At 40.7% G+C, this 22,630-nt stretch overlaps 1 protein-coding gene across 2 annotated transcripts in view; it reads right to left on the reverse strand.

The window, feature by feature from the left end:
- Positions 1-22,630, reverse strand: part of CRIM1 (cysteine rich transmembrane BMP regulator 1) — a 640,446-nt gene that overhangs the window by 324,906 nt on the left and 292,910 nt on the right. For both annotated transcript variants that reach the window (XM_083176101.1, XM_083176102.1), the window contains exon 3: positions 8,091-8,333. In XM_083176101.1, the coding sequence (XP_083032227.1) occupies positions 8,091-8,333 (243 nt within the window). The remainder of the gene's footprint in view (positions 1-8,090; positions 8,334-22,630) is intronic.

A 22,630-nucleotide genomic window follows, 5' to 3' on the forward strand; every position in this document is an offset into this window, starting at 1 on the left:
CCCAACAAAATTAACCCTAGAATTTCTGTGTGTGCGTGTACATGTGATAGGGAATATAGAGTGTAAGCTCCACTGCGGCAGGGACTGATGTGAATGTTCAAATGTTCTCTGTAAAGCCCTGCTTAATATGTGTGCGCTATATAATAAACTGGTAATAAATAATAATAATAGTCCAATGTGCAGATTTGCGCAGCAGCGATCTGGTCTGAATTAGGCCCCTAGTTCAGTAAAGGGTGGATGTGTGGGGTTTTTACTTATTTTTTCTATTCCTTAGTTTAATCCAGCTCTTTGAGAATGATGACTTGTACATTTCTTTATGGTATCCCTTTATTTGCATCTAGTGAATTGGCCCTTATCTTTTAACTCCCACTACAAGGTCTTTCAATTGGGGTCATTTTTACAGTTTAATTCTTTTGAAGTGAGCTGTTCTGTAACTTCTGACTTGCAAATGATTTATTAGTATTAAACGCTTTACTTTAGGAAGTCATAAAGAAATATTGCTAAGTATAGATTCCTTTGAAACTCACATCTCATTTCTCGCTTGCAAAGTATGACACATTTTCAATATAGAATGATAGATGCTTTGGAAAGGGATGCCAGAATGTCAGGTTATCAATGGTTTGGGATAACAATGCTAAGTCTTGTAGCCTTACAGCCTTGCAATCTCAACATTTTTCTTTGCAGTGCACTTCTCCATCAATGACATATTACCCTTCATCCCTTCGTGTGGCAGCAAAATAAATAATTAAATAAAAACCAGAGCGGTGGAACGTAACACACTGCTTCACCTGCTGATAACATGTCAGCCAATAATGTTGTTCGTACAAGGATCCAAACGTGGCCATAAGCAAGTGGCCACTGTTGGCAAATCCAAAAGGAGGTCAGAAAAGAAAAGTCGCGGACAAATATTATCAAGTGTACAGGGTACGGTATAAAGTGACATCATCACACCCCAGCCCACTCAAGTAAATGGTGCTTGATGATGGAATTTCTGCCATTATAGCAAGCCCCTGCCCAACTTTGGTTGGCAAGCCTCCCATGCAGGAGACTCATCTGATCTACTGGAGTCTGGGGGGGGGGGGCACCTTCTAGAAGATAAAACTGTAGATAGAGTCTTATTGGTTGCTATGGACAACATACAATCTTCATTAGAACGCTCATCTTAGTAAATTTACAACCTGGGTGTGCATGGCCAAAATTCAGTCAGTCATGTGGATTGACTGATTCCTGGCCATGCATATCCTGTGCTTACACAATCGGCTATATATTTTTTGTCTAGGTATAGCTTCATCGTGCCAGCTTAACCATGCTACATCTTGTTGAAAAAAAAGTTCCCTTTGTGCAGTTAAGGCATCAACCCATAAATCTTTCAAGATAAGAAGCTCTACTTATGTATTGTTTCTTGAAAAAACAAGGGCCATGCACTTTTTTACAGGGGCAGAAGACATTAAACTTCGGAGAATCCCATACTTTTTCTGCTGTTGAACTTGGATGTTCGGTTCTCCATATAAGAATGTTCGGTTTATTAACTTTCCCGCTGATGTAGAAGGTTGACTTGTTGCTGAAAATGTCACTAACTTCAAGCCAGTGGCGTAAGTTTGTCCCAGTTGCCCGGAGGCAAGATAAATATTGGTGCCCCCCAAATAGCTTGACCAGTAATGTGTCTGTCTCTAGGTCATGGGTTCTCAAGGTGTGACAATTGCAAAAATGATAATAGGAGTGGAAGTCAGCCACAGAAATTATATCGACAGCTTTCAATTAACAGATTCAAACTAGCAGGGAAGGAGAGGTGGAATTAGGAGCAGGAGCCTGGTGGCAGATGACTCCATTGCCTTCCAGAGATACGCCTCTGCTTCAAGCACACAAAACACCTTTTCCACAGCATTTGCAGCCATCTTGCCTGATTGATCATGTGACGCACTATTGGTTTCTTATGACACCTTTGCTATCTGCAGTTAATACTGCCACAGTGTTTCTATGCAGCTGTGTGTGTAGCGCATTTTGTTACCTTTAAATAGTCCCTATTTTATAAATTGTTAAAACCGTCTTTTTTTTGTAATTAAAAAAAAAAGTTTGGAAGAGATGAAGGCAAATGCTAAATTACTATAATCTTAATGAGCATTGTGTGCTGTCCATCCCAATGCTGAAACTATATTGGTAACATACATCATTAAGCACCCACATTATTTCTCAGTACAGATCACATAGACTTGTTAAAGTGAGCAAATATATTTGATACAACTCAGCAGCAAATCTCCCTTCGCCTCTCACTGGTGTATGGCTTATACTGTAAATTCCATTCAAATTTTTCTGATATAGATAAGCTGCCGGAACATTGGGCATACAATGGAAGGCCCTATAGGACAGATGCACATATGTGAATTGTATTTATTAATAATTTGATGAATAAGTGCTTAGTCTTTCTATTGATTCATTTGGCATTCACTGTGATAGCATCTAGAGCTGTGAATTAATGTGCTAGCAATCCATACAGAAACATCAGAGAGCTAAAAAAACATCACACATTTCAGCGCTTCAGAGAAACTGTGAAGTTGAAGGCACGCTGAGAAAAGGCAATCTTCAAAAGTTTTTCTCCACCTAGTTAACTTTAAAGCAGTTGTTTATGGCGTGGAACTACAGCATTCACAATTTCACAAAAGTCACCCTGTTCCATCAGTGGATACACCATGGCTCATATTCTGGTTCACCCGCAAAGCCAAATTCCTTCTAAAATGGACAAAAACATGTGCACTGCAGGTGGGGCAGATGTAACATGTGGAGAGAGAATTAGATTTGGGTGAGATGTTTTGTCTCTGTGCAGGGGAAATACTGGCTGCTTTATTTTTACACTGCAATATAGATCTCACTTTGGGCAGTATTCAATGAGAAAAGTTCTCCGTGTTTTGTGGAGAACTTGTGCTTTGTTCGCCTTGGACGGAGCATTTTGCTCTCCAAAAGCGAGCAACCCTATTCAATGTGAAATGTTCTCCGTCTTTCTAAGTGATTTTCTCCGTGTCTCTCCGTGTAGCAATTCTCCATCTTTTGATGGGGAGCTGGAATGTGAACTTTTAAACTAAAAAGTTTTTTTAAGAAATTTTGGTGTCAAAAAATCATTTTTTTTTTCTGTGAAGGGGCATGTTATTTTTATTCATGTGCTTATAGCACATGAATATATATTTAATTAAAAAAAAAATTTAATTTAATTTTTTTTTTTACACAGTGCAGCCAGCAGGGGGCCGGAGCGCTCGAGCCGCTCATTACATATTCATATATTCACTGCACCCGATCGTTAGTATGCACGAACGGGTGCAGTGAATACTGGGTCCCCCGCTGGCTATAGGGGGGGGCAGGCTGTGCTCCCTGGGTCCCGGAGAGCCCCCCTCCTCTCCACATTCCTCTGGAGCAGCCAGGGAGACTTTAATCTCTCTGGCTGCTTCCGGCTCCCTGAAAGCTCCCTGCTCCCTGCAGGGGTTAAGACTCGCCGCGAGTGGCGGCGAGTCTTAACCACATTGAATAGAGGGAGCAGGAGTGGCAGCAAGCCCTCCGGAACACGGAGAGTGCATGGAGAGCGAAATAAAACGCTCTCCATGCACGGAGAACTTGGTCATTGAATACTGCCCTTTGAAGTAACACTCAAATCTAATTCTCTCTGCACAAGTTACATCTGCCCCACCTGCAGTGCATATGGTTTTGTCCATTTGAGAAGAATCTGCCTTTGCAAGTGAACCAGAATAAGGGCCCATATGTCTAAGACAGATATTCCTCCATTGTGCAATGCTGTATTACATACTATCAGCCTAAGCTATACTATAGTACTGTATGCTGGAATGTGATTTAGGGATTCAGAAGGCTGATTCTTCCATAGGGCAAGAAGAGAACCTCATATCAATTGGCAGAATCCCGCATACTGACCACCAACCTATTACTTCTTCTATGTCTGATCACCTTGGTCTTCGCTCCAGCAAACAATAATGTATTGCAGGAAGAAGAGCAGAGTGATACATCAGTTGACACTTCTAATATCTGACACAAAAAAAGAGAAACACTCATGTCAACCTTTTCATGTTGTGAATGTTGACCTAATAACTGCTGACCTGGACAATGTCAACCATAACTTAAGCAGACGGTGTCAAATAACGGGCTCATTGTATTCTATTGAAGTGTCTTACATTTTACGGATCTATGGGCCAGATTTAGGTTGAGTTTTAGTTTTGCGAGGATTTGCAAAACTACAACTCTCCTGGGCAGGTTGGTGCATGCCACCCAGCCCAAGCCAAGGTTGACCCAGCAATGTGCTGCAAAATTTCACATACAGCAAAGCACTCACACATCACCGGCTCCCTCCTACTGCAAAACCAAGTGTAGGCTGGCCATGTTTTTGTCCACAGCAGCTGCGTGCTCGGGGCAGGCGGATGATGTCAGCATCCTGCCCCGATCAGGCAAAGGAAAACCCCCTGCCAGTCAATCAAGCAGTGAGCGCCCCAGCAAATGAAAATGTTGCAGTTGCTCGTTGCAAGGGCCTTCGCGCCTATTCGTATGCGCAATCCCCCACCATCAGAGATGGGGCCAAATTCAGACCTATGCAATCAGGTTTGAATAGGCCCCTCAGACTACACGACTACTTAGATATTTTGCTAGACATAACAAAGCCTTATTGGGGATTCAGTTAGTTACTGTACATTCATGTTTTCCCTTGGGGAAAAAAAACCTTGCTTTTTGTAATTTTTGGCTGATGTTTTTTCTTGGACAATTCAATTAATGCCATTATATTTTTTTTATGCTGAACAATCCCTTTCCATGAGAAAAACACATAGATCCCGGGATAAGGTTTGGGATCCATGTGCCACAAAAAAAACAGCACTTCTCCGAGATTTGGTGCCCCCAAGGTTAGTCAGAAAATCCATCACAGCTCCACTGTTGAGGTTAGTAACTGGGCATCACTGGCCTCACACGGATTCAAAAAGAAGACGATGGGGCAATGGGACCAGGGTCAGAGAAACATTGCAGGACATGTGGCATACTGTGGCACTGCATAGGCAATCCCCAAAACATCAGTCAATTTGAGGACTTCGTATGGGACTGAATAGGTCACTTAATATGAAAATACATTTTAAATTATTCTAAAAAAAAACTCTGAAAAACACAGACATACGCAAATCACAGTCTGTTTTGCCAAAAGATAAATACACGGATACCACAGAGTGTTAGCTTGGAAATATCGTTCTGTTCTCCGGCGTTCTCCTCACGAGAGAGAAAAAGGCCTCCAAGGAGATACACTAGACCCATTAACAAACACTGACTGACAAGTTTATGCATAACACAAAACGTGTAATACATTATAATACTGTTAGAACATAAGATGTTACGAACCGTGCACACACACTTCATGCTAGATGTGGCTTCTCATTTTAATTTGTTAATAACATGTAAAAACAAATTCAAAATTCAAATGGAATCCTGTGTAACTAATTGCATTTCTTAACTGATTCGCTGCTGATAAATCTCAAGCTGGCACAATATTCACTGAGCTAAGTTGTGTCAATATCAAATATGTGGGTTTGTTTCTCAGTAAAAACAAAATAAATATTTTTAAAAATACAGTAGATTTGTAGCTTCACTGTATTATGGACCTAAATTCATGTTTGTAAGTCTCCAGTGGGCATCCATATATTTCTGGTTGGCAGTAGCACTTGCTAATATTAGCATCTCCCTAGAAAATCTAAATTGCCACTGCGTTTCCGTACAAACATGAATTAGACCCTATGGAGAAATTACATTGTTATATTGCGCCCATCCAAAATGACGGGAGATTACAGGCTGATATTCAATTGATCTTTTAATTTGTGCCAGTAAGTCTTTGTTTAGCTGCATATAGGGGCCGATTTGTTAAGGGCCAAATTCATCCCCATCCCTGATGAAGGGTATTAAGAATGCGCAAACCCCACGAGCAAACGACAGGGAGGGAGTGCCAGGGTGAAAAGGGGTGGCAGTAGGGGAACACCCAGTGTTTTATGGGCGTCCCGATAAAAAAGCTGGGCATTCTCCTGAGAACACAGGTGTAGTGATGCCTGCTCATGGCGGGCAGCTGACATTACATCAGTGCCCGCCACGTATTTGGCGGATAGCGGTCGGAATAAAAGTCAGTCTAGACTTTTATTACTGATGGGGAGAAAAATCATTCGATGGTCACTGACCATCGAATGATTTCTCTCCCGTTAGGCTGCATGTGAGGGAATGTGTGAGGGGATGTGTGAGGGAATGTGTGAGGGGATGTGTGAGGGGATGTGTGAGGGGATGTGTGTGAGAGAACTATAATTTAGTAGCTACCTTTAGCCCCATTCATTGAATCCCCTAACGCAGGGCTGGGCAACACCAGCCATCCAGATGTTAATGAACTACACATCCCAGGATGCTTTGCATTCGTTTTTCTATGTGGCCATGCTGAAACTGATGCAAGGCATGCTGGGATGTGTAGTTCATCAACATATTGAGGGCCCTGCCCTAACGTGTACTAAATGATGAAAATATGAAGATTTTAGAAGCAATTCTTTATATTTGTCCAAAATGAATTGGTAAAAACTAGTCGATGTCTCGGTGTAAAAGACATACATGTCCACGCTTTACATCGCAGCCAGAGCCGTAATATGTATTTTTATTTTAATAAACAATGCTACTCTTTACCTAGAAGGGCGCCCATCGTGGCCATCTCGGGCATTGAATGCACCGACGCGATGCCCGCGATTTCCCATAGGGAACAATGTTAAATGTCTCAATTGACCCGATTTTCCTGTTCAATGCCTCAATTGACCCGATTTTTCCATAGGAAACAATGTTAAATGGGCCACAGAGGCCAAATAGGCGCCCTGAAGTGTGAAATGGCCACCCCAATTGTTAACGCCACCCCACGATCAACGTGAACCCGCAGCGAGTCCGCGAGGGGCGGCGCCACGCTTCGGGTTCACGTTGATCGTGGGGTGGCATTAACAATTGTGGGGGCCATTTCACACTTCAGGGTGCCTATTTGGCCTCTGTGGGCCATTTAACATTGTTTCCTATGGAAAAATCGGGTCAATTGAGGCATTGAACAGGAAAATCGGGTCAATTGAGACATTTAACATTGTTCCCTATGGGAAATCGCGGGCATCGCGTCGATTTTTTAGTGCATTCAATGCCTGCGATTTTTTACTAACGATGCCCACGATCAAAATCGTGGGCGTCGTTCTAAGTAAAGAGTACCTAAACAATTCCATTGTTTATGAGAGCAGAAGCACTTGCTATTACCAGCTTTATATAACGGGGTCTAAGGTGTAATTCAGAGTGCATTCCTCGCTCTCTAAATGCAATTTAATTTTCTATACTGAAAAGCTTTTTACCTTGGAATTCTACAAACATTAATTTTGTGTTTAAGCATCAGCTTCTGCCGTAAACTCTGCTAAATCAACTTTGTATTAAGTAATTTAGTAGAACCCATTTCAATATTCGGTCAAATGCTACTAGAAAATCGTCAGTGCTTGTATAGGCATACAGTATTTGCATTAAAACCAAACAGTGTGTACAGATTGTGTAGTAAACTTGCAACACTTCTCATAAGCAGAGATTACACCTTTATGGTAGTTAATTGAAAGTGCTAAGAAGTATGCATAACATTGCAGCTTAAGCAGTCACAAGTATTTTTGTGTGAGAACAATATGTAAATGTAGCAATTCTTTGAGTGTTCCTCGTTATATTAAGGCCTAACTACAGTGCACTAAGGGCCTTATTCTAGTTCACTCTTTCTGACAAAATCCTTCTTAGATGGACAAAACCATGTGCACTGCAGGGGGGCAGATGTAAAATGTGCAAAGACAATTAGATTTGGGTGAGTTATTTTGTTTCTGTGCAGGGTAAATACTGGCTGCTTTATTTTTACACTGCAATATTGATCTAACTTTGAAGTAAATCCCCACCCAAATCGAATTCTCTCTGCACAAGTTACATCTGCCCCCCTGCAGTGCACATGGTTTTGTCCATCTAAGAAGGATTTTGTCAGAAAGAGTAAACTAGAATAAGGCCCTAAGAGACTAAAAGTAATGATAAATGACCTATTTTACCTGGTTTGCATTCATACAGGTCACAGCATTCCCCTGGCTTGCCCGATGCTTTGGACACAAGTATGTTTAGATAACCGGGCTGGCAAACTTTTCGCAAGCATCCTGCTGGGTTGCATACACAGCGGCTAGGCAATGGGCAGCATTCACCAGGTGGGGCATAGCCTTCGATGAGGACAGAATCTTCGGCACACCGTGGAGAAAATTGCACTTCACATCGGGCCGACGAGCAGTCTGGTTTTTCTTCTGCAACAAAAGAATAGAGAGATTGCAAACTATGAGTAATTTCCACCAACCAAATTTACCATTAAAGTAAAAACGTGAAACAACAGTGAGTGGTTTAGGCACAAATTCTGCTTATTTGAACAGTTTTGTTTTGTTTCATAAACTAATGTGTTACTATTTCATTACAGTTTGGTAGTTGAAAGCCATTTACCTAAAATATATCTTTAAATGTATAATGAAACAAAAAGCCAGGGACTGAGCTGCTTCTATGCAAACTTGAGTAGCCATTTATAAAGTTCACCAAGATTTTGGGGTCCCTAAAACACTTAAAGAGTGACAGTATGTAATTCAGGATTTTCATATTGCTAAGATCAACTCCCGTCCTATCCTATGCTGAACGCCAGCCGCTGAGATGCCGTAAAAGTAGACCACAACTTTTTACAACTGAAGCCGTTGGCTGTTGCTGCTCCATATTGGTGATATGCTGAAAGTGTGGCGCTGGGCTGTGATGATGTGTTTTAGTATGGTGACTGAGTAGGCTATATAATATGGGTAACATTAAAGTAATTTTCTTCAAAACATTGGGGGACCTAATGTTTTCTGTAGATAGGGGCAAAGTCCTCCTTAAAAGCACCAAGAATGATCACTCAAAACCAATTAATTCACTTGACTTTTAAGGAGATGACTGTACCAAAAGCATGAGATTCTGATGACAGCTATAGAAGGAAAATGGTTTTGTACTGAAAAACTTTCTGATGAGATGTAAGGAGGAAATACTTAAAGTGCCCATGCACGGTGCGATGATCGCAGCCGTTATGGGCTGCATTGCATCGCATGCATTTTGCAAGCAATTTGCGTGCAATGCGAGCTGCGGGCAGTACAAAAACTATGTGCAGCACATACTTTTTGTACTGTGCGATGTGATGCCCGTGGGAGCGCGCATCGCATTGCACGGTGCTATTGCACCGTGTATGGGGGCCTTAAGCTATCCTGGCAATGATCAGAGCAATGAGTGCTAAATATAGTAGCATGCTCAATGTTGACTATATTGTCAGCAATGCATGCAAAAATGGGGTGATGTGTGTATTTCAAACTTAAAATATACAAGCTTGAATGTGTTTGGTCGCTACATCTCAAATTATCATGAGGTGGAAATATCGGCCATTTCTATCAAAAGATTGACATGCGACCTATTCAATGTGGGGTCCTATCTTTCGACTTTAGGCACAGATTCCGACGATGGGAAAGTCAGTGCATCGGCGGAAATGGACGCGGAGTTCGACAATCCAGCAGCAGTTTCAGACAATGCAGATTCGCCTTTTTAAGGAGGCCGATCTGCCGGAGGTAAGTCCTGGCCATTTCCAGCCGGGATAGAATACTGACGGCCGAGGCCCAGATTGAATACCCCCCCCCCCCCCATACCTTTACAAATGTGAAACAGAACAAATAAACCAATTACTACACTGTTCTTTAAGTACAGCGTAGTATGAATGTTAAAATGAAGGTACTAAACATGTAAACATTTTCCAACATGCTAGTCTTCCTGTATTTAAACTACATCGGACATTGCAGTGCTAGCTCCACACTTTAAAACTTGCATCAAAATAATATTTCCATCATGTTATCCATGACAAGCAGCTTGAACACAGTATAATTTGGACATGCAATAAAGCCAACAGGTGCAAAGAGTCATACCTAAAGTTATTAATATTAATGGTATGGTCATAGCAATATATATGCTAATAGAGACTACCTCACAGGTTAACCGGTTTAACATGGGTATGCTGTGCCCTTGAGGGAAAACCAGCTTATGTCAGCAGAACACACTTCTGCTAGTTGTACAGAACACACTGCTGATAAGAAGGGATGCACCAAGAACGCTTCTTTTCCTCCTTCACATAACAAGAAATATATTTGAGAAGGCTGACGGTATCGCCATCACAATGATATAACCTCTAAAAACCTCTTTCCTTGGCATATTGCGCTCTCTCTAACACGATGGTAATAAAATACCGGACCCATTATTCTACACTGAAAAAAGCTCTCTGATAGTGGCGTTGCCGTCGCTTTTGCCAACATTGCAAATATTTGACAGGTTGATGACCCGTGACATTCTCATGTTATCTGCTCAATCCTAAATTGCTACAATACGCTCCATCATACAGGGTGAGACACTGAAATCCAGCCCGCCTCATGCCTATAGGGCAATACACCACATAAATGATTATAATGATTATGCCCCGCTTTTGGTTCAACTGCATATAAATGTATTTTGTTTTTTTTAATCATCACTTATCGAATCATGCGAATATTACAACCTACAGTATGTATATTTCATTAATTACATTTTACTGTCTGATTTCTAACTAGTAAAGACACCACAACTGATCAATTCATACATCCATCACATTTTATGTCATTAATAACACATGATATACATTCATTTAAATAAACAGAATTGCAAATTCCATTACATAATTCACAGAGCATTACTGGGTATATGAGATATTGAATTATACTGAATAGCAACAATTTTTGGCACACCCTAATAAACTTGGTGTTTTATATATATATATATATATATATAACGATATTCACGATTTGTCCTAATATATATATATATATATATATATATATATATATAAATTACTTTAGAGCATTGCAATTATACATTCCATTTTTAATAACTATCATTCTGAATGAAATATTCTTCAACCATACATTAATTATTATACCAATTAAATCTGATATTTACTTAGATGGTACTGTACAACAATAGCAATGTATAGAATATCAGATACACTCCTATTAGAAATAATGTAACTATGAGGGTGTATTCAATTGTTCCTGATAAATTTTCACACAAATGAGATACAGTATTATTGCATTTTTTTATCAAAGTTTTGCTTCAGGCTATTCAATTATACCCCGTATTGTTATGCGAAAAATACCGCATTTTTGTGCGAAATCGCATAACTTACAGGATAAATTCCCAGACCAACTGTATGTGCATATGCAAATAAAAAAAACACAGAACAGGGCTGATAGGGCTGGTTATTGTGGATTTTGCTTTACCTGCCTCCAGGGGCATCAGAACATTTTTAGGAAGGGGAGGGGGCAAGATATAATCTAATTTTGGAGCCACTAAATTGCTATAGGTCTTGCCACCCCTGATGTTATACCTCATAACAAAATGAACAACCTGCCACATGGCATAATGCAGTCAGCCCCCTTTACCTGCTGCTCCATATAACCTATCCATTACTCTACAGAGACCAGATGATACTCTATTATATGCAAACATACATTATATTTAGGAAAATATGAAAAGGCACATACATAGGTGGGTATTCAATTCCCCACCGCTATTTTTGACAGGGGAAATAGCGGTGGTGCCTATTCAATGCTGTCTTTCCTGAAAAAATGAGTCTGACTTTAAAAGCAGTCGTGCTCATTTTGCCAAGAACGGGCGTGGATTGTCAAGCTCATGGTCAGATCTCATTGATCCACGGCCGTTTTTTCGAGACCACACCCCCTTTTTGGCACTTGCCAGGCAAGACATTGAATCCCGTCGGACGAATATCAGTTGAGCAGGCCGAGAACAGGCCTGCTCGACTGTTTCTAGTTTTTTTTTGTTTTCTTTCCATACCACATTAATTGTACCCTACATTTTGCCACAATGATTTGGTAAGAGTAACTAATGGAACACAATAAAGGGTTTTTAATTGGAGCTTTAATGCTCCAATTAAAAACCCTTTCTTGTGTTCCATTAGTTACTCTTACCAAATCATTGTGGCAAAAATGTAGCGTACAATTAATGTGGTATGGAAAGAAAACCAAAAAACTACTGCAGTACTTTAAATTTCATACAATTAAATGCTTGGTACTGATCTTGAAGAGAAACACCACAGGACAATGCAATAGCCACCAACAGTTGTGCTACAGGCTTGAGCTGGGCCAGTACTAAGTGTTTCACCCTCTGAAAATGAGTTTAGTGGACACAATGCATTTGCAAGTTAGTTTTTCAATGTTATCAATATGGACAAGTGTGAATAGGGATGGTATCTGGATGCCAGCACATGAGATGCCAGGGGCCAGAAGACCGTTAGCGGCATTCCCAAGGAATCATTACGGACACATGGGTGTCAAGTTTTCTAACTTCTTACCAGATCCCTGCGAACATACTGTACACTAATAAGCACGACACACCACTTTGCTTTGCTTTACCATCTTCAACTTATTTACTATTACTATCACCATAGTGATCATTGCAGTTTATTTGTAAGACACCACAAATAATGCAGTGAAAGGCAACATAGTAAATTGGAGGTAGACATTACACAATGGGGCCAATGTATCAAGATCTATAAATCTATAAAGAGAACAGATGCAGTAGTTGTACATAGTATTCAATCAGCTTTTAGCTACCGTTTTATAGAATGTGTTAGATAAATGATACTGCAGTGTAGCTAGAAGCTAATTCATTGTTACTATTATTATAATTTTATTTATAAGGTGCCACAAGTGTATTGCAGCACCGTACAATGGACAGTACAGGGAGACAAAACTTGGCATAACATTGAATAAATAACAAAAATAAAAGTAGAAATAAAGAGTGCCACAGTTCAATACACATTACAGCTTAAATATAAGAAGTGAGGACTCAATCAACATACTATAAGAGGCTTGATGCCAATGATGGAGATGAGTATGCGGACGAAGATGATCAATGAGTGTTTAAGTATAGGAGAGCTGTGAGTGAAATGTGAAGAGAAGAGGGCTTTAACAACAGGAGGGAAGAGGGCCCTGCTCAGAGGAGCTTACAATCTAGTAGAAAGGGAAGACAGACAGATTACAAGAGGTGCAAGCAAGTGGGTGGTGGCTAAATAGCAGGATGTAAACAGGCAAGGGGTCGAAGAACCAGATAGCAGGACTAGTTTATGCAGTGGTTGGGTACGCTTTGATGAATAGATGAGTTTTCAGTGCCAGTTTGAAGCTTTGCAAGGTCGGGGAGGGTCTAATGGAGCGCTTTCCACTGAAGGGGTGCAGCACGGGCAAAGTCCTGTACTCTAGCATGGGAAGCAGTGATCAGGGTGGAGGAGAGACGACAGTCGTCGGCCGACCGTAGAGACATATGGAGCAATGGAATTAGAGATGGCCCTGTATGTGAGTGTGAGGTGTTTGAAGTGGATTCTGTAGGGGAATGGGAGCCAGTGCAGATTTTGTTGAAGGGGAGTGGCAGAATTAGAGCGGCGGGAGAGGAAAATAAGTCTGGCTGCAGAGTTGAGATGGCATTGTTATGGACGGCTTCTCCACTTGTGCCCAGTGGGACTCCAACAGTCAGTCGGAAAGGAGGGGACAATGACAGAAATAGAGACACTGAATATACAATCACCAAGGTAGGAGGCAAACCAAGAGTGGACAATTGTAGGAAGGCCAAGAGGGTAGATGATGATGTTGAGGAGACGAGGGTAGGTGATGTTGAGGAGAAGCGGGTGGGTGATGGTGTTGATAGCAGCAGATAGGACCAGAAGGGAGAGCCATAAGAAGAGACCTTTTAACACACTAAAGAGTTAATCAATTGTCACTTTAGGTTAGGGCATTTTTTTGGAAACAAGGAGGTGCAGAGCAATAGGGTAGAAGCTAGAGAGATTGGTGGGGACAGATTGAAGAGGTGAGCTGTGTGTCAGCAAGCACTGGGGTAAAGGTTTTGGAGGAAGTGGCATGCAGAGGAAGAAAAGAAGAGTGTGAAGACTTGTAAATGGAGGAGAAGCAGTTGGGTGGGAGATCTGTTGGTAATCTTAAATAAAGGGAGGCGATCCACAGCCCCCCCTTGTCGGCATTGCGGCGGACGGGATTCCGGCATCAGTATTTCGACCGTCAGGATTCCGACCGCCGGATTTTCATACTGATCCCAATCACCTAAATACAAGTCAAGCTTCATAAGAGCAAAATAAGCCATTCCTTTTAAACAATGATTTATAGGCACAAAAATCTAACTGATGTTATGTTAGGTGAACACTGAAGACTTGGACTAACTAAAAGACAGTCTTCACTGAACCTTTTCACTAATGCTTTTTGAAATAAGCAGCAAATGAGTTGGAAACAGGGGAACATCATAGATCAGGGACATAATCAAATATGAATTGCAAACTGTTCGTACTTGTGTATTCAGCAGTGCACTGTCAAGCAATGTATCAGAAATCTCAATGAGATGTAGAGGTTTTCTACATTCTATGCTAATGCATTGGTTCTATGCAGCACTGCATTTGCTTTTAGAGTTTGCAGGGAAAACTTTCAATAGCACATTATAGGAGAGCACTAGATTTATAAATCGGTCCTACTTTTGTCAGAATAGCTGAGCATTTTACATTCTGTAGACAAAGAAAGTAATGTTTTTGTACTATCAAAGCACGCATAGAAAGAGAGAGAGAGAGAGAGAGAGAGAATGAGCAGGGAAACAATACAGATGGCGATTCACCCATTCCTTGCAAGGAAATAAGTCCTAAATGAATTTCTTACATCAATAATATTTTATTGAAGTGTGACCTTTTTATATTACGTTAGAAAAAAATGTCAATTATTTGTATTGTATGCTGCTCTGAGGGAGAGGATTTTCACCCTTTTTTCTTACCAAATGCATTTTCGAGTCTCAAATAATTGTTTACCATACTATGTAAGGGCCACTTAACAAGTTTGGAAATGAATGCAGTTTTCTTCGTGTAATCAGAATTGGCTTTATCAAGCCTGAGCTGCCTGGTATATATGCCTATGCTGCTCTGTCCCCTTCCAGCCCTGGTGAAAGAAGTCATCAACATCATCATCAACATGCAAATCAGTCAGCACACTCACAACATGCCCATAGTACCATTATCCTGAGAGCAATCACCTTGTTGCTACACAATGACTGGAGATTGGAATCAGATCCGTATGACTTTGAGTCACCCTTGTAACCACCTATGCGGTCTTGAAAACCATATGTAGACAGAACTGTGTGCAACACTGAATCATCCTGTAAGTATTTTCCAGGTACTACAAATCTCTATAAAGACTTACTTAGTAAATAACTACTGAAATACATAAATAATATGTAGTAAATAACATTTGAAATACATTTGGATGCAGTGACATATTTGGCACCCCCACCCACACATCCTGGTATGCCCCAGAGATCGCCAAAGCAGTGCCCTGGAATACCACACCTCCTCTGGCCGGTTCTCCTTGAATCCTTCTGGCTTTGTGCATACAGGGAAAGTGGTTCCCATGTCCCCTCAGAAGTCACATGATGCTTATGAGGGGACTAGAGAGCTTACCTGCTCTTTATGCACTGTATAGGACTAGTATTGGTGCAGAAGGTGCAATGCAGTGGGTGGGACCCCTGGGGCCTAAGGGGCCCTCTGCTGCCACTCTCACCCTCTTCTGGTCACCCACTGTTTTTCCCTGTCACACTCTGCCTCCTCCTACTTCTCCCTGTCACCCACTGCTGTTTTGCACATTGTAGTGGAGGATGGAGGCCCAAATAACATTCTTGCACCTAGGCCCAAAACCCAAAAGTTGCCCCACTGCATGCAATTCTCAGAGCTGTGTCATCCCACTGAGCCAGTTTGGCTCTGATCAGAGTCAGACTACTGTAGCTCTGTGTATTTTTTCACATTTGTCATAGTCATGTAACACTTTCACTCAGTAGCTGCTTTCACACACCTGACACTATATATAACACCCCGGATGTGAACCTTATAGTTTTAATAAGGACCTGCTTGATGACCTCAACATTGGTGGGCAGGCCCTTGTCTTTGGCCAAATACATGCTAATAACCTCTTATTTGATAGATGAATGTCATGTTTCGCATACATAGTAAGTATGTAGGGGATGCGGTTAATTTCCCGGCGGTCGGGATCCCGGCGGTCGGAATCCCGACACTGGAATCCCGACCGCCGAAATCCCGAAACTTTCTCCCTCCGTGGGTGTCCACGACACCCATAGAGGGAGAATAAAATAGCGTGCCGAGCGTAGCGAGGCACCGGGCCCGCTGCGTGGCGAGCGCAGCGAGCCCGCAAGGGGGGGCGATCCATGTCCCCCCCTTGTCGGGATTTCGGCGGTCGGGATTCCAGTGTCGGGATTCCGACCGCCGGGATCCCGACCGCCGGGAAATCATATCGGATCCGTATGTAGTGGGCAGGGATTATGAACTGTGTTTTGACACATCTACCACTTTACGTCAAAATGTGTCTTATCCCATTTGTACAGAAAACCTGGAGCATTTATAATGCCCTACACAAATAACTGCAATTATTGGCACCTTTATCATTTCTAATCGTTTTATCATAAAGCAGCAGCTTAGGCAAATTCATAAGGCAGTCAGAGCTTGACCTTTTAAAATGCCCAGAGACAGGTGATGAGGAAATTGTTTTGTAAGTGGCGTATGTAAGATGGCATTTCACACCTGATGAATGCCTGCTCCAGCGAGTTTCATCTAACAGGACAGTAATGCCAATATTGGGGCAATAGAATACTGGAAGTGTGAATCAGAGTTCTGTGGAAAGTGAAACATTAAAGGAAAGGGGGAGGGGGTTTGCATGTGATACACAGATTAACAAATAGGAAATGTATTTTAATACCGGTAAAACAGGGACCGCCTGCTGCACTGCACCTGATCCACAGATATCGGGCCAATTGCACACTGGACCAATAGTGACTCCACAGGAACTACTTGCACATGACCACGTTACACAGTAGCAATACCATTCCCGCGGTCTGTCATTCTGGACATTGTGGTTTTGCAACAAAATACAAGTAAACCCTAAACATCATTTAAGTATACTTTCCTTATTAGGTTTACAGAAATAGCTTCTTTTCCCCCCGAACAAAAAAATGTCATATTTAATGTGTGGTTATTTAAGGATTATGCTAAAACATTCAATTAGCAGCCATTGACTTCCATTACTGCTGCGCTTTGGAACATTGGCACACTCTGGTCTAAACTGAAATGATCCCTAGATAAACAGTCTGTAAAGGAAGGCTATACTGATACAGAACATCATTTTGGTGTTTAGCAAAGCAAACAGCTATTTAGTTTCCCTGCACTATTCTAATGTTTGCTGTTCACATCCTATCTAAGAATACAAGGCTGGCAGAGAGTGATCTCAGCGAAGTAACTTAATCAGCGGGTTTAATCTTTTCTGGAGCAGCAAGGGAAGGTATATAAATAGCACTGCCGGACCGGACTAAAGATCAGGAAGTCTTTCAATGTATTCATTCCCAGTAAATACCAATACAGGTTCAGATGTTGACAGAAAGAAACAACAAGAATTGTATATCTTAACAGGCGTCAAATACTGAAGCTTGTGACTATCAATGCAACCCATGGAAACCTGTAAATATTTAGCAACTGTCAATGATTATTCACTGAAATGATGAATCTGTTATATAATATATTGAGGGCCAGATGCATTAAGTTTCAAAAGTGATAAAATGGAGAGTGATAAAACAACCAACCAATCAGCTCCTGCCTGACATTTACAAACACAGCCTCTGACATGGTACATAAGAGGTGATTGGCTGGTTGTTTATCACTCCATTTTATCACTTTTGAAGCTTAGTGCATCGGGCCCTAAATATATGCTACACAAGTATCATATCATTGATGAAAACACAACCGATTCTTAAGTAGAATGTGGAATATAGGTGACTATTTATGTAGACTGCACCACAGCAAAAAAAAAAAAAAAAGGCTACTTATCACCTTGATACAAAATTATTTTCAGTGATCTATCAAAAAAGGGTCCCCAGGGCAGATGAGTGATGCTTAGCTCCCTGGCAATGCCGTCCGGCTGCGGTGAAAGTAGTGTTATCGCTTGCCAGGCCAGCTAGTGATGCATGTGTCAGCCAGCTTATCAGCTCCCATATGCTCACTGGAGCTGGAAAGCCAACTTTTTTTTAGGCATCCAGTTCCAGATTGTATAATAATGAAAAGTTAAAATGTGTGGGAAAAAACTATACTTAAAAGACAACTGTTTTTTTATTATGAGTATATGCGACTAACTTCAGCCTGAGATGGAGTTCTGAGTTTGCAATTGCGGGAATGCAATGGGACTGCCTGTGATAATAAGTTGGCATCTTTGCATGCTGAAACATTACAAAATGACTCCCATGAAGGTGATCAGTTGCAATACCCCCACACGGGAGATTTGATAAATAGAAAAAACTGTAAATCCTGATAAAAATATCCCATTATAGCAGCCTTCAGGTCTTTCAGACTGATAAACAGAACCATAATCTTCATTGGTATCCAGGACATACAGTACAAAGTTGGTTGCATGCCTCCCTTCCTGCCACTTTCCTAATCTGTATCCCACAACTCTGTACTTTTTTCTTTACTTCTCTTCATCTTAGTAATTTGTTCTTATACATTATGTCGCAGCTATTTCTGTGTGATTACGTTCACTTCAGATTGTGCTTATTAGACTCAGCTATGTTTATTCATATGTATGCTATGAGGTCTTCGATGTTTGGAGTCCATTTTTTATGCACTATTTGTATATGCCGTTTGTGTTTGTTTATTTCTTCTATTTGTAGTTGTACCGTAGACATCTGTTCTAAATTTATAACAACAATATTGTTATAAGCAAGAAATGGATTATGAGAGGTCCATTTGTTCCAATGCAAGTCTCTATTGAACCAATGCTGCCCTGGGCTTCATTTTAATTTTCTAGATCTGTCCTAGGGACTTGTACTTATTAAGCTATAAATCCTTGTTCCACCTACTGAACAATATATGACAACTGTAGAAAGGATGCAAGTCAGTATATACTACCCATTTATCACCGGCTACATGGAATTTTAAGAGGCAGACTAATTAGTTTAATTTAAAATTGAGTTCAGAGGTCTTATAGGACATTAAATCCCCATTATAATAATAATAATAATAATAATAATAATAATAATAATAATAATAATAATAATAATAAATAATAATATTTTATTATTATTATCCTTTATGGATATCATATCATATTATGCAGTACTGTAAAAAAAAAATACTGAATCATCAAAATCATTCCCCGTCTTACTGAAGGACCTTTGTTCTCCAGCACTCTTACACATATTAGTGTTCATTAAGTAAGATGCCAATAAAACCACCATTATATTTTTGGAGTGGGAAGAAACCCTGGCATTCAGTACAAACCCACACAAAAAGGGCTGTCATGACAAGTTACTGGCTCAGGTATTATTAGAGCATGATGCATGACCATTGTGGGTGTGGTTATATCTTCTCGGCCATTTTAACTAGACCCACTAGCACACACCTTGGCCCACCAGTATGTTAGGCAAAATCCAACTCATCACCCCAGCTCTTCCTAATGAGCCTGCCACTGCTATGTAATATTGAATAATATTATACAAATGTATATAAAATTCTATACTATGGCAAATCATTGTAGACTTAGAATATTTATTAAGTATTTTTATCAGCGTGTACTCTCTGTTTCGGTACATATTATTCAAGGTATGCCTCTAAAGCTGGGTAGAGGCTACTATAATAGAAATAAGATACTACTACAACTATTGCAACTAATAATAATACTCCACATACAACATTTGAGAAATTGAGACAAATCTTGCCAAAATTTTACTTTGAAAAAGCACATTCAAATAACAACATTTAATTTATCAATAAGTAACGGGTGTCTATTTTATGTATTCTGATGTACTTACACAACCTGCAAATATGTACAGTAGTAGGGATGCAAATCCCGGGGCATTTTTTCAATCCCGGAATTCAGGATTGAAAAATGCTCAATTCCTGGGATTGGCGTCCCTAATAGAAAAAAGTGCCCAGTCGCCCCACATAATTACCTGCACAGCCGTGCAGAATGGAGCCTGAAAGGTAGCAGCATGGAGACTGGCGCATTGCAGCATGGAGCCTGGTGGGGGTGCAGCCCTTAGCTGGGCAGGCGGAATGCTGGGATCAGTGCTGAGACAGCTACAAGGATGGGGGTGCACTGAGCAGCTGTGCAGCGTGATGAGAGTGCAGCGCTTAGCCAGGTGGGCGGAACGCTGGGATCAGTGTCGGGACAGCTATATGGGCGGGGGTGGGGAAAGTCTGAGCAGCTTACCAGCTGTGCGGACTGCGCACCATGCTCAGTCTTATTCCAAAATCCCAGGATTGGAAACTCCTATCCTGGGATTGAAATCCTGGCCATTTTGGGGCCAAATCTTGGGATCCTGCCAATCCAGAGATTGGCCACCCTAGTAAAGACTGAAGGTTTTAAAATGTCCTAAAAAAGGTTGGCTGAAAAGTTATCAAGGACCCAAATTTCTGTCTGTAATTAAATTAAGAAATGTTTTAAAATATGTTTTACATAGATAAGGAAAAGTTAAATACCTGTCCATTGTCTACCTATTAATACTATGTGACTGATCTGCGACACAGGAAAAGTTTTTTATTACTATGAATAAATGAATATATATTATAGAAGCAGAACCACTTTATTTTTAAAAACTATAAAAGAAAAACAAGTATTAAAATTATTCTGGGAAATGGGCCTAATATAAAAAAAAATATGTTCTACATTATCAGGGAAACAAGAATTTACTTGATGCTACTGACAGGTCCTAGCTTCGGGAAGATGAATGGCTTAATATCCTAGCAAACGGCAGCTGCTGGGGACATGGCCAAGCTCAACAACATACTGTATGAGGTTTAAGGATTTGCAGAATTCCAGGTGGAGGCTTGTTCACCTACCCTTCCATGCTAAGGAAAAGAAAGGAAGCAGAGTATTGAGGCACATCACATGGCCTTGTACTTTGAAAGAAGCTTGTTAGATCAGACCTAGAAAAGAAAATGTGATCAATGCTCAGTCTTGGCAGGCGGAAGCAGAGGAAACACCTGCATGTCTATTAACAGGGGACAATGGTCAATAGAAGCTACCATAAGGAGGCACAGCATCAGTAAAGGCCTGATGACCTCAAGAGCCGAACTCTCTCTGGAAAAAAACAACACTTCGATGTTCTGATTTATCATACAAAGTGGATAGCTGAAAACTTGATATACCCTATGACTACCGGCTAGAAATCAAAGTGTGCTGACTGATGTGTTTGAAGAAGAAACGTATAAATATTTAAAAACATTGCAAGAAGTTGAAAGGAACTTTTTATTGCTGTTATTTAAATGGTGGGGTTCACGCCAGAGTGACACAATAAAGTCCATGCTGCTAGTAAAATGACAATGCTAACAAAAGAGAGTGAAAGACCCTCAAAGGCAAGTCTTGACCATTAAATGACAAACACAAGACCCACTAGAGTATACTAAAAGGTCAGCGGCTACAGCTCTCATTTCTCTTAGCTCATGTGTAATCTGCCAAGAAGCCTGATCAATAAATATTTCATTTAACGAGCATTTCAGGGAAGGAGTGAAAACTGCTTTCTTCTTTTATATCTATTCTGTCCATAGCCATTTGTCTTGTAGCTTTCATACAGTGTACCATGTTGATGTTGCTTTGTGGCATTTCAGAAGCTTGAGCAGTTCAAGAACTAGTTCAATAAGTTACTAATAAAATAGCCACCGCTAAAAAAGCCATTAAGAATAATACTCCGCTAGCACAGCCAAGTATATGCTTGAGACGGCCGAGACTCCTCCTATCTTTTGAATAGCGTCTTGATGGATACGCTGCAGGTAAAATAATCTGATTTCTCAGACATTTTAGTTGTTGTGACATTACTGACCTATGTCTATGAATGAACCAACTCAGTGTATTTTCTGCAAGGTGAGTTTGCCAATCTGCTCATCACTGTCTGTCTTTATTTAGAGAAGTACATCCCAGCAACACGAAGAAGGGTTGTCAAAGAGAAAATGATGGACATATTGAGCTAAGTATAAACACTCATTATTTCATGCATACAGTAGTATCAGCTTGGTACTGCTAAGCATTTTATGCCTATGAAATCGAAACAAAGCAAAGTTTTATGCTAGCCAGGAGAAGGCAAAGCTTCAGATGAAACCACTCATCCTGGTACTGAGACAGAGTTCAGCCAGCATTTCACATGGCCGCCGTACTCGAGGCTATTACACTTGGCCGCTGGATTTTTTTTTTTTTTTTAACTGTTGATTTTGTTTAGAGAAATATTTAGAACAAAGAGATTGTGTTGGTTTTTAATGTGAATAGAGCATAAATCATACTTATACATATGTTAATATATTAGGGGGTATTCAATGTTTCCCCTTATTTATTATCCTTGGGAAAAAACGGGATTTGAGTACGGGTGGTGTAATGGTTAGCATTACTGCCTCACAGCACTGAGGTCCTCGGTTCGATAC

Source organism: Crinia signifera, chromosome 3, assembly GCF_055691185.1.
Source record: "Crinia signifera chromosome 3, ASM5569118v1, whole genome shotgun sequence".
Taxonomy (NCBI): domain Eukaryota; kingdom Metazoa; phylum Chordata; class Amphibia; order Anura; family Myobatrachidae; genus Crinia; species Crinia signifera.